The sequence below is a fragment of the Zeugodacus cucurbitae genome, chromosome 2, assembly GCF_028554725.1.
Source record: "Zeugodacus cucurbitae isolate PBARC_wt_2022May chromosome 2, idZeuCucr1.2, whole genome shotgun sequence".
Taxonomy (NCBI): Eukaryota; Metazoa; Arthropoda; class Insecta; order Diptera; family Tephritidae; genus Zeugodacus; species Zeugodacus cucurbitae.
The window spans coordinates 8,698,336-8,715,094 of NC_071667.1; the positions used below are offsets into that span (position 1 = coordinate 8,698,336).

The window sequence follows — 16,759 nt, forward strand, 5'->3', positions numbered from 1 at the left end:
GCGTATCAAAGCGAAGTGTTACGAATATCGCTACACACCTTTTCAAAAACCAAATAAAACTTTTCATCATCCTCGAAGAATTCAATTAATTGTAAAATGCCCGGATGTCCCTGACAATGATGGAATGTCTCCACTTCGCGAAAAACACGCGCACGCGCATGTCCCGGTATTTTATCGATAACCTTAACAGCATACTCCAAATCGGTGTAGATGTTCACGCATGTCTGTACGGAGGCGTAAGCGCCTTCGCCAAGGATTTCGCCCGTCAGCTTATACAATTCTATAAGCAAACGTAAACAAAGCACACAAATTTAAGCATAAACAAACTTCAAGGTGTGAACTATATTAAATATATATACGTTATATATGTATAAGTACTAATAAATAGAACTGCAGTAAAACACTGATGAATGACTGTCTAATAAAATAAATAAATAAGTAAATAAGGTTGATCTGCAGATTTAAATGCGCTGGGCTGTCAAATTGACGTAGTGGCCGACTCTGACTGCCTGCCTGCCGCCATACACGTACCCATCATTTCGCTGCCATCGTCGCGACCTCGTGATCAACAGCCCCCCTCCCTCTATAAGCGCATTAAGCTTGTATATTTGGCTGTGTAGGCATGAAAATATGTTTATCTATTTACTTTGTACAAGAAAATATAGCCGGCTAGCGTTTACGGTGTAAACAATACTTATACTTGCATAAATCATTGGCGCTACTTGGGCAAAAACAAAATTAAAATTAAAAACAACAAAAGCAATTATGCACGTGGCAGTGCAATGCTTTAATTAATTTGCGTGTTTTTGTGCTGTTCTGCTTTTGTTTTGAATTTTCCAATAATCTTTCTTTGTACACATAACGCCCGAATTACGTATGCATTCGCCTTGTGCCATTTTCACCGTGGCACGCACACACACACCTCTAATGAAAACAAAAGCTTACAATGCCTTCTACTTTTCATTCTTGATCTTTAGTTTGTTTGTTTTATTTTTTTTTTTTAATTATTTTTAGCCTCGCGCATACATATTTCGGAAATATTGTGTAAAGCGTCCGAGCGACCGGTAAATACAGACATGAGTAAGAAAAACGCAGTGAATGACACGAAAACTGTGCGCTGCTGCGCATTTAATTTTAAAATATTAATTTTTTAATCTAAAATGAGACTAAATATATATTATAACGGTTTATTTTAAGCCAAAAAAAAACCTACGTCGTCAGCACTCAATTGTAGACGTATTTAATTTAAGGGTATTATATTTAATATATTTCTGTCATTTTAGACGTCAGCTAATGGACAACAGCCGGTGTGTGGTGGAAAAATTAACCCAACGTAGTGTTGAAAATAGATTTTTGTTTTAAAATAAATTTATTGAAATAAATTATATTTTTAGTAAATACGTTTGTATATAAAATAGTTTTTTAAAATAAAAAAAAAATATATATTATAATAAACAGAAATAAACGCCTTTTCACACACTAACCTCCTAGTTTTTCTAGGAAATAAAAACTCTGATGTTTTTAAAAATATTACATTTCTAAGAAAATATAAAACTGACTACTAAATAAAACTTCACTATAGCACTTAAAACGCAAGCAGAATGATAAAAAAGCTTACAAATAATTAGTTATAAAGAATTCCTCAATTACTATCTCAAAAACCTGAAAAAAGGTGTGACGCCAACAAAAATTATTGTTACTATAATACGTGTAGTACACACCCGAATTATTTAAATAATTTTATGAATAAAAATCTCTACAACAATAACAATAGCTCACCTTGAAATGTTGACGAATGCAAAGAGGAACTGGTACGTTTCTTCTTGCGTCGCTTCTTTTGCATTTCCTCCTTGTGACGATTGAGTTCCGCCTGACGTTCGATTTCCGTCATTTTCGGCGCCTCGCTGGACTCGTTGCCCGAAACATCTTCGCTGCTATAGCGTGTGATTTCATTATGGCCGCCTGCAAAACAAAAACAAGAAACGTAAATAATTATAAATTAAAAGAATTTAAGAATGTATGTAAATTAATTATTGTGTTTGTTCTCAGTTTTAAACTAATTAAATATAAAATAAATGTAATTTATAAATTTATATAAACACACACTAGATATTTGTTTGTTGTAATGCATAACGCATTTCTATCAATTTTACATCGCATCACGTGGGAGGGTTTTAGAAGATTAGTTGAAAACACACAAACATTTGTAACAAATTTACAACAATAAAAATGTGTGTTATATCACTTGTAAACGAAAAGCCAAGACTTTAGAGGAAGGCAAATGATCGACAAGGAATTTCGTGCGCAGACAATGCAAGCTATGGCGCAGTATAGTTATTTGTTTAGCTGAAAATGAAATTTCTGTTTAGCTTATTTTCACTTTGTATACACAATTCTTCTACGCAATATGCGAACTTTTCACTTTTCAAAAATTATTTTTGTGTAGACATTAATTTTACATATTATATTTTATCCAAAATAACACAAAACTTGATTCAATCCTTGCTTTTAACATTTTAACATCCCACATTGCTTTTAAAATCGAATTAAAAAATATAAAACATTTAATAATTATTTTATTTTGTTTTATACATTTTCTTTTAAAATGCGCTTCTTAGTGCTCTCACATTTTAAAGAATTCCATTAACAATAAAAATTAAGTTTTATTTTCAATTTGACTGCCGTCTGACTATTCACGCAAATCGATAAAAGAAAATACTTTAAATAACTGTGAAAATTACCATTATTAATTTGGAATAATTGTTAATGTGTTTTGCAAATGGTACTTAAAATATATATTACGAAAAAGAGATTTAGAAAAATATTTTTTAACTTTAATATAAATGGGAGTTGACTTTTATTTTTTATTATTTTATTTTTAAATATTTTACTATTAATTATTTATTTTTTTTATTTTAATTTTAATTTTTAATACCTTTTAATGTTTTTAATACCTTTCAATAAAAAATAAATGCAATTTTTTTACTGCAAAATATATTGTTGCAAATGATTCCCTGTTACATAACCTCAAAAGCCGTTAACAAATGTATGTAACTAAAATATATAATTATTTACAAATTAAGCGAATTGGAGAGACTTGCAAATTTTGCAAATAAATTAATTTACTCACAAAAAAACATATTCGTATGTACGTAAATATTTGAATTGAATTGAACGCATTAATTGATTGATTGAATGTTTAGTTTACTCGAAATGCACGTCTGTCTGCAACTTGAAACAAATTTTCATGTGATTTTTATATACAAATGTCTGCGGGGTGGGTGGTTGGCACGCTACGACACGCTGTTGGCGCTGTCTACACGAGAAACCCAAGTGAATTTTAATGAATTTCGCCTCATTCACATTTTTTTTTTTCTTTAAATAAAACAACGTGAATTATACTCGTACGCAAGTGAAATACTTAGCAGTGCAAAATTAAGACAAAAAAAAACTTAAAATACATACATACACCTATAAGTGATACAAAATGATAAAAAATAAATGTTTATTGCCAAATTTAATTACAAAGACGAAATAAAAATAAAAGTGGAATCGTTGTGTTTTGCTACTACTGACGCACTTTGCCGGTTTATACGCTGTTCTTCTGGCTCGTGCGCTTATTTAGAACATTTAATTGAACTTTATATATACATACATGTACGCATGTTTGTAAATATATGTATAAGAAGATATATATGAATGTGCACAGAAGATAAAAACAAAGTCATAGGCAGCAACTTTTTTATTTTATTTTTTATTAAATCAAAAAATAATAATTATTTTAAATATTTGTATAAATATGTATATTTAAGTGTATAGAGAGAAAAAAGCGCACACAGACGCACTTTTTATCTCTTATTAAACGCACTTAAATTTAATAATAACAAAAAAATTAATCGAATTTTGCTTTTTATCTCGTCTTATGTATTTTTACAATTTTTATCCGCAGAGAATTAAAAATATTGTAGAAAAACCACATGAGCTTCCAAGGCAAAGCATACATATATACATATATGTGTGTGTCTGATTATTTTTAACAAATCTGCAACACAATTCTGGACTTGTTGGCTGTGTAAACATTCCTGTGGGATTTTAGTAAATGGAACAAAAGGCAAATATATTTTTTTAAATTAACTAAAAAAATTTTCTTCCCAACTTTTACACTAGATAAGCGTAAAAACACTTCGCTCTATGTACAATTTAAAATTAAAAAGAAAGTATATGAGAAATAGACGAAAATAAATACAATATAATATAAAAATAAAAAAAAAACATATAATAAGAAAATAATAAATTAAGTAAAGAAAATTAGATAAAAATTAATTAATTATGTAAATAGAAAAATGAAAATAAAAAAATATTTTTTTGATTACAGAATAATTTGCAAAAAAATAATTTCTTATTCCTCACTAAATCTACCACTTTAATGAAGTCCAACTCAAAGTTGGCAAGACAAATTCGAGAAAAACCATTAATCATGTGATATATGTAAAGGCGTTGCAACGTCAAAAAGCCGGCACAAATAATAATTATCAACAATAACAAACACATAAACGAGCAAATTGCCGGCAGCGCGAAAAACTATAAAATAAGAAATATAATATATTCACTTTTTTCTTTTATACTTAATTATATGTATTATGCGCTGTGTGTGCATGTAGAAATCTATACGCACTCATTGCTACGCATGGTTGCAATTATTAAGCGCATAAAGCAAAATAACAACATTGTGGTCAGCATTTTTTTATGCATTTTTATTTTTAATTTGCTGTTGTTATTGTAGCTGATCGCAGTCGTTGTCCAGCAGTGAACTTTATATTTACAACAAATATGTATGTATGTGCATATGTTTGTATGCATGCAACGATCTTACAATATTTCTGGTTTCATTATTCATGTGATGTGGGCTTGTTTTTTGTTGTTGTTTTTGTTGTGCCTGCTTTTAAATTATGTGCTATGATTATAAATTAAATTACGCAGTTCGTTGGACGCCAAGTGGCAAGGAAAGAGTAAAAAATAAAGCAAATACAAAAATAAAAATAAAAAGAAAAAAAAAACAAATTAATGAAAATTAAAAATAAAAATGTAAAGTGATGAAAAAGAAAAAAAAAAAAAATATAATAAAAACGGAAAATGAAATAAAAATTTTTAAAATGTAGTCGCATAAGAATGAAAAGATCAAAACAAAACATGTGTTGATAAAATATCGTGCTTTTATGAAGCTGAAAGTTTTTTTTTTTGATTTTTTTTTAACTTATGTTAAGAGCTTCTGAATGTAGAATGCTCATAAAAGACAAAGTAAAGCATATTGCATTTTGCAATTTACAAGCCATTAAGCAGCAAGCGAGCATCATCATTACTTCAGTTCTTTTTGTATGCATTTTAATAATTTAAGGTTATGTAGTAGTCTTCCTTTATACAGCATAAGAGACTGCATGTTTATTAAAACAATAACTGTTTTTAAGCATTAAATTACGTTGAATTAATTAAAAGCTTATAAAGGTGAGAAAAATTCACTACACAACTAATTGTCGAACTCATAAATATTCAGAAATTATAATTACTACAAAATATGCAACTACTAATGACCGGTAAAAAGTATTAAAAAAAATTCAAGTGACTTGGTGTGAAGTAAATTTTTACAAAAAAAATAAAAAAAAAACTTTAATAACAAAGGAAATATTTACAAATAAAATAAATATTCTTAAATAATAGAAATATTCATTTACATATAATAGAAAAAATATAAAATACCTACAGACGCCTGCTAGAAACAAATTGAAAAAGGATTGACAATTAGCGTTTTAGAGCAAAACGATCTGTTTTGAATTTTAAGTCGAAATAATAAAAACAATAACTATACCAAAGGGCTTAAGATCGGAGCAGAAAGGAAAAGATCTGAATAACAAGCAGAAAATCTAACAAAGAATATGTGTGTACAAATAACTATAGCAAAAAGCCGGCACTTCGCATTGACTTTCTCACCTGTCACCCCTTACAGCCAGCCAGTCAGACAGCCGGCCGGCCGGGCCGAGTTAGTGCGACCGTCAAAAGCAATTGCGACGCTATTTTCTAAGCTTAACGCCAGCGAAATTTGCCATTCAAGCCGGGTTTGTAGCGCTGAGCAGCCTACTCAGGCGAATAAGCGTATATTTCAATGGATATGTGTATGCTTATAGTGACAAGAAGAAGAAAGATCTAAAAAGCTACTAAAATGTGTGAATAATATACACGAAGATATAGAGTATAGACAGCGAAGAAAGACTCACCCAACCACTTATTTACATATGTATGTATGTATGTACACACGCTTATTTACAACAAAAGAGAACTAAAAATGATGTAGAAATGCAAGATTTGTTGTACATACATATATATACATACATTTGTGGATATGTATGGTTATATTTCTGTGCGTCAGTGGTAAGGTGAGTTCGGTATTCAAATAAATTCGCTTATTGCGACGCAAATTTTTTCAAAATTAATTCTTTAAGGGTAAACACTAGCCATTCACTAACAAAAATATAAATATAAATAAAAAAATAAAAAATAACAACAACTTAACTCACACTATACAAATTAAATTTGCAAATTTAATCAAACAAGCTTCGAATTTTTGGCTTTTTGTTGCTTTATTTTAATCTTTCTTTTCACACATATGTATGAGAGATAAACATGTATGTATGTATGTACTTTTTGTACACAAATATAGCATATATGTATATATGAATTTAAATACATTGTATGTACATGCATATGTAATAAGTACCAGTTCGGCGAATAACGAACTAAAATTCACGTACATGGTACACGAGACGAGTTAAACATTTTATTTAAAGTGTATTTAGTATGAACATACATATGTACACATGTATAAATATGTACTATAAATATATGTATACTGTGAGCCTTTTATTTACCATATCTGCTCAGCGCACTGAGGCTCGTGTGTAGCTCCATTGTGTGCCAACTGTGCCAAAGTGATAAAATATTTAATAATAGTATGACAAGGCGAGTGAAAAAAAAAGAAAATAAGCGTGTCTAAAAGAATTAAGAAAGTGTTTTTTGTTTGTTTTTGCAACTCGCTCTTTTTGGGTTTTTTCTCGCGTGGATATTTGCAGGTACTATATATATTTTAATGGCCTTACAAGTGATAACAAACACGATTCTATATACTTATATACTTTTTAGTAGACAGTAGCAAATATTTGTATAAGTAATTTAGAAATTTTAGTGCTGAAAATATTTGTTGTTATCAAACCATGTACATAACATTTGTTGTCGTTTATATGATAAGGAATTTTGCACGCCGCCAAGGCCTATGAGCAATGCTAACGATCATGTCTGAAGGTGAAATTTTGGTAGGAATCTTTTGAAATAAAAAATCATAATTAAACAACAGTATATCCAGGTGCGATGCTAAGTGCGTAAATGTTTTGTTACATATTTAGAACTAAAATTGATAAAAAAGAACATAAAATTGATAAAAAAAGAACATAAATTTGTTTTTTGAGAACATTGAACAGAAGAAATATTACTAAATGGATCACTTTTTTTGCGAATGTCATAATAGAGACACATTTTATTTTTTGATTTCGAAATATGTAATGTTTTTATTTTTAAAAATATTTTATTCTTTCTGAATTTTGAAAAGTATTTTTCAATTAAGAAATCATTTTTGTATAACTTCATAAACATTTTTTAATTTTTGAAACAATTTTTTCATAAAGGTCACAAAATTTTACTTAACTATATTATTTATTATTTTTTTTTTTTTGCATATATCTGACAACACTGTTGATAATTCGCAAAATAAATTTTTGGCCCAAAAATTACTGTACGATATTATAATAATTATTTTAAAATTGCAAAACAACATTTGCAATATTTCAAAATTCGCGTTTGAAACTGATTAGAATTCTACGTATGATTGAAAATTTTATAATTCGTCGTTATCGAATCTTTGTTGTAAAAATGTATTTTTTAAACGAAAAAATATTGAAATCTACCATTTCTTTATTCATTGATTGTTTGTTGAGAATACTTCATTCTATGTATATTTTAATTTTATGAAAGTTTTTTTTTCAAAATTTATCAATTAAATTTACTGATAATTACAAAGTAAAATAATAATAAATAAACACTAGCGCCACCCTATTTTCAAACTAACTAAACAGAAACACACTATAAATAACAACAAAAAAAATATAAATTAAGTGTGAATGTACATATACCTACTGTTAGGTATAATTTATTTGCATTAAAAGTTATAAATATATTTATGAAGATATGTAAGCGACTATTTACAATTGGGTGGCAGTCGCGCGATAGACAACACACGGCCAGAATATTAAGAATTCCATGACGCATATGGCACTGTGATTATAATTGAAAAAATTGCAAATAATATGCCATACATATTATACATTGGCGAGTATAAAAGTATTTACTTTCATATTTAGACAGACCACGAGATGTGGTGCTTTGGCGTCTATTAAAAGAATCGGTAGATACTGCTAATGAGCCGAGCCTTTCTGAACTGAAACAAAAGCAAATTATTGAAATAATTCTAAATGCGTTAATACTGATGCAATCGAAAATGAGCATGAGTATACATATGGGCAGTCAGTCAAGTAGGCAGTCAGTCTGGCAGACAGGCAGACAGACAGTGAGTTAGACGACCTATCAGGCAATGATTAGAAGCAAAAATAACTTGTTATTATGATACATACAACCATATGTACAATTAAAATATGTATGACTGCGTGCAGCTGTTTGTGTCGTAAAACGACGCAGCTGATAAGCGTTATCAATTTTACTTTGCTAGTTTTATAATGCGAACTAATCAGTATTTATGCTTGTTTGCCAGCGGGCGAAGAGTTGGAGGACAAACATTTGTTTTTATTGAAATGGCTAGCAAAGGTAAGTGGTTCATAATTAATTGCGCGTGAAGGGGAGAGCAATAAGATAGTAAAACGAAAGAAAATATAAAAACAAAATTGTAAAGAAAAAGCACATAAGCGCAAGTTATTATTAAAAGTGGGTTAATGAAGGTGGTTTTTCGCTTGATTTGATAAAATTTAAGCGAAAACAAGCATAAAATTAATCACTAGGTTAAATTGCAAACTCAGCAATTCTTAATAGAACACACATTTCAGAGTTCAGAGCAAATAAAAATTCAATAAATTCAATTCTAATTTCAAAAGCGCGTTTACCAAGACAACTTTAATTATGATTTTATTAATTGTAATTTTCTTGCAATAAAAAACAGTTATCAGCTGTAATAGACACTAGCATGGAAACGGATTTTCTTATATGCACATGCAATTTCGACGCACATGTCAGCTAGCCAACCGACAAAACTAACCACACTTTCTGAACAATACAAGCTATTGTAGTATGTTCAATGCGAAAATATGTAAATTCCAATATAGAATTTGCGAGCGCACGTTTTTTTCCTTTTAACGCTAGAAAATAGATTTAAGTATACACATAAAGTAAGTGAGAAAAAGAAATATTTAAACATTTAAAAAGCAAATTTTATTAAAACACACGCTTTGCCAATTCGCGTGGCATGAACACGCCGATGACGACGTGGGCTCACGACGATTTGTGTGGATCACATAAGTATATACATTTGTATACATAAAATATGTATATTTTTAGAAAAAACTTAATTTCACTTGAAATAGTCAATTGTTTTAGATACTTTCTATGTTGTTGCTGTTGTTTAACGATACAAAGTGCAAACATGTACACAAAGTAAATACGAAAGTTATATAGCACATAGAATTTTAGACGAATTCTCAAAACAAAGTAGTAAGCAAAGATTTGCATAGCTGCGACACCGACAATTGAGTCTATTTGCAATTATATTTAAATAGCGAACATTTTTAAAGAACATTGCCTATGCCACTTATGTATGAATTTATATGCTCATATACTCAAGTATAGTATGTAAATAAGTACTAAGTATAACAGATACCGACAGTCAGCAAAAAACACTTTTTTTTAGAATAAATATTATAAATAAAAAACAAAAAAAAATCATTAGAAACGTTAGCTAATGAAAAAAACGTAAATAATGGAACGGAATGAAGATTAGCAAACAAAAATTAATACAAAAAATATATAAAATAATAAAAAAATAATAATAAAAAAATAATAATAATAAAATAATAAATTAAAAAATAATACTAAATTAAAAAAAAATATTATTAAATAGTTTTAGTAAATTATATAAAAAAAAATTTCAAAAATAATTATTTTCCTAAATTATATTTAAATAATATGTATTATAAGTACAAAAAATTTGTGCTTGGATTTCTCTAAATTCTAATCTCCCTCCACATAATAAAAAAAAAATACCAAAATACTATAAAATAAAAAATAATAATAAAAATGTTTCCCAATTTTATAAAAATCAATTATGTAAAATAATTTTTTTAAACATCCCTAAACTGAATGTTTTAAACTTAGTTAAATACTAAAAAAATAATTGACAGTATATACTTAAAACAAATATAGAAAGAGTAAAAAAACACAACAAAGAGCAAAACACGCAGCAACAAGAGAACTGAATGTTAAAATGTTAAAAGAGCGTATAAATAGAATGCCGAAGAGGAAGTTACTAGAATATCAAAATAAACAAGTAAACTTTTGCACGTACTACATACAAGGAAGTAAGAAATATAGAATAAATTCGTGTAGATAAACAAAGTCAGGTAAATAATATAAAAATGGCGTTTAGAATAAATGATTAGAAATATAGCATTAAAACAAATTTTCAAAACACGGAACTAAAAATATTTACAAAATTAATTGCTGATAAGTATTAAATAATAATTGTAAATCGGAATTAAAATATTGCTAATTCATATAAATATGTATTTAAATAATAACATATCAATATTCTTAAATGAAAACGGTTTTCAAAAAAATTACACAATTATTTTTTTATTTCATAGCATTTTTATCCAACTTAAACGGCTACAGTCGAATTTAATTACATTGGAATTCGAAATCAGAAAAAATTAAAAAAGTTTTACATTAATAAATTCCTAAAGTTTTATAATTATTTTTTTATTTATTACACATTTGATTTTTATCAAAATGCATCGCATTATGAGAAGTTCACTTCAAATTTGTGAATAGCACCTATGGTGAGTTACTATTTGTGTATTGAACCAGTAACACCCGGAATGATAATCACGTTCACAAATATTTTAAATATTGTTTAAAATATTGCTTGACATAAACAATTCGCTTAGGCAGTGCAGCAAAAAAACAATAGACTAATTACAATAGATTACCGAAGAAAATTGCAATATTAGCAAATTATGTAAGATTAACAACATTACGAAGCACCTTAAAAAATTCTAATTGCGCAATCACAAAATAGCGATAAACAAAACAAAATAAACATATCTACAAACAAATATATTTAAAAAATCCAGTTCAATACGGTTTAAACTCGTATTCGCAATTGTTTTAAATATATGTACATCTTAATTAAGCGAAATGGTAGAAGGCACTTAACGAAATGTTCTTATCTTTAAGACAATTACAATGTAATGGCTTTAACAACTTCTAACATGAATATTACTTTTGAGCAATAATTTTATTATAAATGGCTTCTCTTAAATTTAAAACCATTATTTAGGACGGTATATAACCTCAAAAGTAATTAGCCGGTAAATATATTCAACTCAAAAAACACACCTCTAATATAACTTTGGTAAATGTGTTTTAACAACTACAAAAACATAAGTGAATACATATCATTTGCATTTCCTTGAAACTTTTTTCGAAATGCAAACAAGAAAGTAAAATAATGAAAAGAAGAAATAATTATTTGCCTATGTTTTCAAAGAAATTATGAATAAAAGAGACATGTTGAGAAACAGAAAGAGAGTGAGTGTCAAAATAAGCTGAAATGAGAAACTGCAATAACAAACTTAAATTAATTTGAGAGCAAGTGGAGGAAAAGAAATCCATAAAATAATTGCGCTGTGAGTGTTTCAAGTATTCAAAGCCGAAATAGCAGAGACAAAATACGAGCTAATGGAAAATATATTTACATACATAATACAGAATAGCAACAAAACAAAATATGAGCAACAAACGCATTGTGGACAAAAATCATGCCAGATATGACAACTTTGCCATAAGAGACACACAAAACAACAACACCAAATAATAAAAAAACAGCAAAAAAATTGATATATTCAGATATGGATGAATGAGTGTATGTGGATATAGCCAAGGTCATGTCTAGCGTGGTCGCTTGAGAGCAACCCAGTCCTCAAAATGACAACACCAACAACAAAACTGTAATAAAAAAACAGTGCACCCACGAAGCTGTGTTGCAAACAACAAAGCTTTATTTTGCAGCAAACTACAGTGCAAAAATTGAAGATTTATTTAAAAAAAGAACACATTTTATATGCATAGCCATTACTCATTAGTCATTTACTCATCAAATGATATTTAGTACACTGAGTTAAGCGAAAGTTTCCAAACTTATTTTTAGAGCTTTTTAAATGTTGGATGCATTACATTTTTTGCAGGAACTTTATGAAGACATAAGCAACACCTATGAACCTTAAAGATTTATACATATAAAAAAGTAATTTAAGTTAGCTGTACAAACTTGCGTCAGCATTTTACCTATTCGAATAATTGCGGTACTTTTGTATATACAAGTCTCTTCACTGACATTCCCGAACGAACATAGAATATGCACACGCTTGAAAATTGGATAAAAAACACGTGTTCAAAATATAATACACAGCCAAATAAGATAATTAATATATAGATATGTATCTCAGTAAGTGAGAAAAGAAAATCACGCCAGCGGACGTAAGAAAGTGCGTGGAAACTGTTTTATAATTAGTTATTAGTAAAGAAAAAATCCAAGAACTGACGCATTTAAACACATATTTACTTCTCCAAATAAGTGTGTGTTGTTTCTGACAGCGTAAACGGCGTCAAAACGCCACTAATGCCATACACGAGCGCACACCATTGCTCATAAAAAAACGCTTCGATGTTGTGTTAATTGTAAATATATTTCTATGAACTAATAATTTATGCATGAATATCTCAAAAAATTAACCGAAGAAATAAAAAATGTGTATTGTTGTCAAAGTTGTGGTTGTAATCATTAATATTGGTTGGAAGTGGGTGGCAGACTCGTGCCTTGCCGGCTGTCAGAGCTCACTCGACAGGAGACACACAAAATGTTTAAAACACAAACAATACACAGCCACAAAAAGTATGGCACATGTTTTGCTTACATTTCAAATGCAAATTTAAAACAAATTAAGAAAATTGTGCCAAATTAATATATGCACAAATATAAATGCTTGTGTATGTGTACTTCAACCAGTGGTAAAAGATATAACGCTACGCAAAATTAGCAGTACTCTATGTGCTCACGCAGACTAGTTCGAAATCAGTGCAAATGTACCAGAGATAGAAATCGAATAGAAATGTTGTATACTAACAACCAAATAGTGCTAGTCTGTGCTGACTACAAGATAGTTCAATAGTTTGCTGATTTGAATGGCTACGTATGAGGCGACAAGTTTAAAAGCATAAAAATAAAGTGTGAGGCAAAAAACTATTGCGACGCACAAAGCATTCGTATACATAGCAGTTATTATTATTATAACACATACATATGTATGTATGTACATAAATAAGAATATAAGGTGTCAGCCAAGTGTTGCGCTGTGAAATCAAATAAAATAAAAAATAGTAAATAAACAAACACACATTACGGAGTAACAATAAATCAATAGCAATTTTTATCAATTAGTTGACCGGTCATAAATCGTTTAAAAGATAAAGCGATTCTTATTAGGTGAGTTGTAAATAAATAAAAACAAATTTATTTATGGAAAAAAAAGTTTTTAATTGAATAAAATTAAATAAAAATTATTAATTAAAAAAATTATTAATTAAAAAAAATTATTAATAAAAAAGAATTATTAATAAAAAAAATTATTAATAAAAAAGAATTATTAATTAAAAAAATTATAAATAAAAAAAAAAATAATTAAAAAAATTGTTTAATCAGTTAAACAAAAGTAACAATACAAAAATTTTTGTTACAAATGTAAGAAAACAAATACATAAATAAGATTTTTTTTTTGTATTTTCTATTCTAATAAATTTTATTTAAAAAAATTATGTAATTAACTCAAAAATATCAAAAAACGTTAATGATTGTATGCATCCAAATTGTATTTCAAGCATACAATTCATAAATATCTATCAAATGGAAAGGGACAGTCCATAATTAGCAGGATTATATCCGATTTTAATTTTTTTGCGAAATAAAATATCGAAATATTCGGGGTATATAATACATAACCACAACTTTTATAAAACCGTTATTGTAAACACAATATTTTTTTTTATTCTAACACAACGTAAGCACATATAAAATTACCACTACTTTTTAACCAGTTGTTTTTACTGCTATTTTATCTTCATCTACTTTTATCTTATCAAACGCATAATTTACGCGTTTACACTTCCCTTATCGAAGCTTTGAACAGCTTATTTTTTTTAAACTCTTTTAAAATTAATTATTAATTTATTAACAATAACTTGCAGTACCTCCATTGCAAAGAAATATTTAAAATAAATAGCAATATTTACCTGTCATTTTTATTGGCGTAGTTGTTATTGTTGACACTTTTTATCACTTTACGATAGTACTGTTACTTTTTTAAATACCGTATTGCAGTTGTTCAAATTGCTTTTTTATGAGAGATCTTTGTATAACTTATTATTCGTAGTGGTCCTTATTTTTATTTAATTTAGCGGCCGGCACAAAATATTCTTATAAACGATTTTATAATATTGCTGAATATTAGCTAATATTAGCTACTTAATTTTCTATACAATTTTTTTACAGTCAATTACCAATATGGTGAAATTTCGTCGACACAACATGTATGTTAAGAAATGGAAACTTTTTCTTAAACAAATATCATTTTAAATTAAAATGTTCTTATATTCAGATAATTTTGTTACATACAAAAAGAAAAATACTAAATACGCAGTAGATTTTGATTTTCACAGCCACCGCAAAAAAGCATGGCAAGCAGCTTGAAAGATGGATGCGAAAAGAAATGTACACAATACTTCGCGCCGCACCGGACCGGGCCAAACCGAATTGAATTAAAACCAAATCAAAATCCCACAAACAATGCAAACGCGAAAGCACTTAGCGCCCCGTTGTTTCGCCGTTTTTCCGTTTCGCCTAACCATTTACTACTAACTGCGACCGAATAGAAAATCGTTTCATACGGTTTCGACGAACACCAGTGACAACAACACGCAGCCGGCAATGCTCACATTTGCCTCTCATCGGATTTGTCGTTTATTTCTCCTTCGTACCAGGTGCTCTTCCGTTTCAATGGCTGATATTGTTGATTTTGTTATTGTTTTCGTGATTGTCAGCCTTAAAGTCAAGGAGAAAATCGTTTTGGAAGCCGGTGCCGTGTGCCGGTTGACTGTTGACTGTTGAAGATATCTGGTATAAGTGGAGGAGACATGCATTACACGTCTATTCCAATCGTTGTAGAAAAGTGGAATGAAAGCTGTGTCGTGCGACTTGCCAATTTGTATTTGGCTCTCCAAGCACACGTACACGTAGTATATTCATACATACATATGTATGTATGTAAATAACAAAATTCTCTGGATGATAGTGGAGAGCATAAAAAGTGAACAAGAAACAATAAGATGGAGCAAGCAAGCAGTGGCACACGCCGGTTACGTGCTTTTTTCTCTTCGGTACACGCGCTCGCAACAGCAGCGATATCTGAACATATCCATCCAACCACCCACTCACACAGTCAACATAAATGTCGAATAATCACTTCAACTAATAAATTATTGGGCAACCCGTCCTTGCTTCCGCTTTAACACGCGGAAACATCTGACTAACGTTAGCTAGTTTGTGGGTGTTTAAAGCTAAAGTGAGGGTCGAGGCGGAGCAGTAGTATCTCATGCGGTTGGTCAAAGCCAAATACTCTCTCTGCGTTTATCGTATATATTATGCTCGTATGTTTACGTGTATTTGTTGGATTATTTGTGTTTGTGTTTGTTTTTGTTAATTTATTTATTGCTGTTTGCTCTGTTTTTGTTTCGTATTCGAAATACGAGTACAAAACCACATGGTTTCTGCTTCGGCAGTTGCCACCGTTGAAAAATATATTATTTGCTCCAGAAATTGTTTAACAATGTCGTTTTTAAATCATTTTTCCCGATTTATGTTGAGAGGAATAAGGTATTAATACAAATAAAGGGTTTGAAGACGACTCCAAATAATAGTATACTTTATGAGTTGCTATTCTTGGCAGAAAATCATTCAGTGATACGTCATTGTATATATACCCAGTACGACAGTTATTGGAAACAACTTAGATTTTACCTTCACAGAGCTTTTAACTCACCATTAATTGTTATTCTTGGCAGTCAGAAGCAACTACTCTTAAAAGAAACCCCTGTTTATACGCTATATAAGAGAATTCTCTAACCAAATTTCCTTATCATAATATTATTTTTACAACTTAGCATCACAAATGAGTACATTAGCGAAATATTGATGACTCTCGGTGAACACCCGTCTATCACATAATAAATTTTCAAAATACAACTGTAAATTTACTCACTCTTCAAGGCTTTAAAATATGTTTGAGACAACTATATGTGTATGCAATATGTAGTCTATGTTTAG

The 16,759-nt window shown here is 29.1% G+C and overlaps 1 protein-coding gene across 2 annotated transcripts in view; it reads right to left on the bottom strand.

The window, feature by feature from the left end:
• LOC105210139 (probable cyclin-dependent serine/threonine-protein kinase DDB_G0292550) overlaps positions 1 to 16,759 on the bottom strand; it is a 29,267-nt gene that overhangs the window by 5,547 nt on the left and 6,961 nt on the right. Inside the window, exons 1-3 of one of the 2 annotated variants that reach the window (XM_011180930.3) lie at positions 14,671 to 15,585; positions 1,780 to 1,962; positions 39 to 280 (exon numbers count right to left, since the gene is read on the bottom strand). In XM_011180930.3, coding sequence (XP_011179232.1) covers positions 39 to 280; positions 1,780 to 1,962; positions 14,671 to 14,677 — 432 coding nt within the window. In that variant the 5' untranslated portion in view covers positions 14,678 to 15,585. Of the gene's footprint in view, positions 1 to 38; positions 281 to 1,779; positions 1,963 to 14,670; positions 15,586 to 16,759 lie in introns of those variants that run through there. The other variant, XM_011180929.3, reaches the window with a different exon arrangement.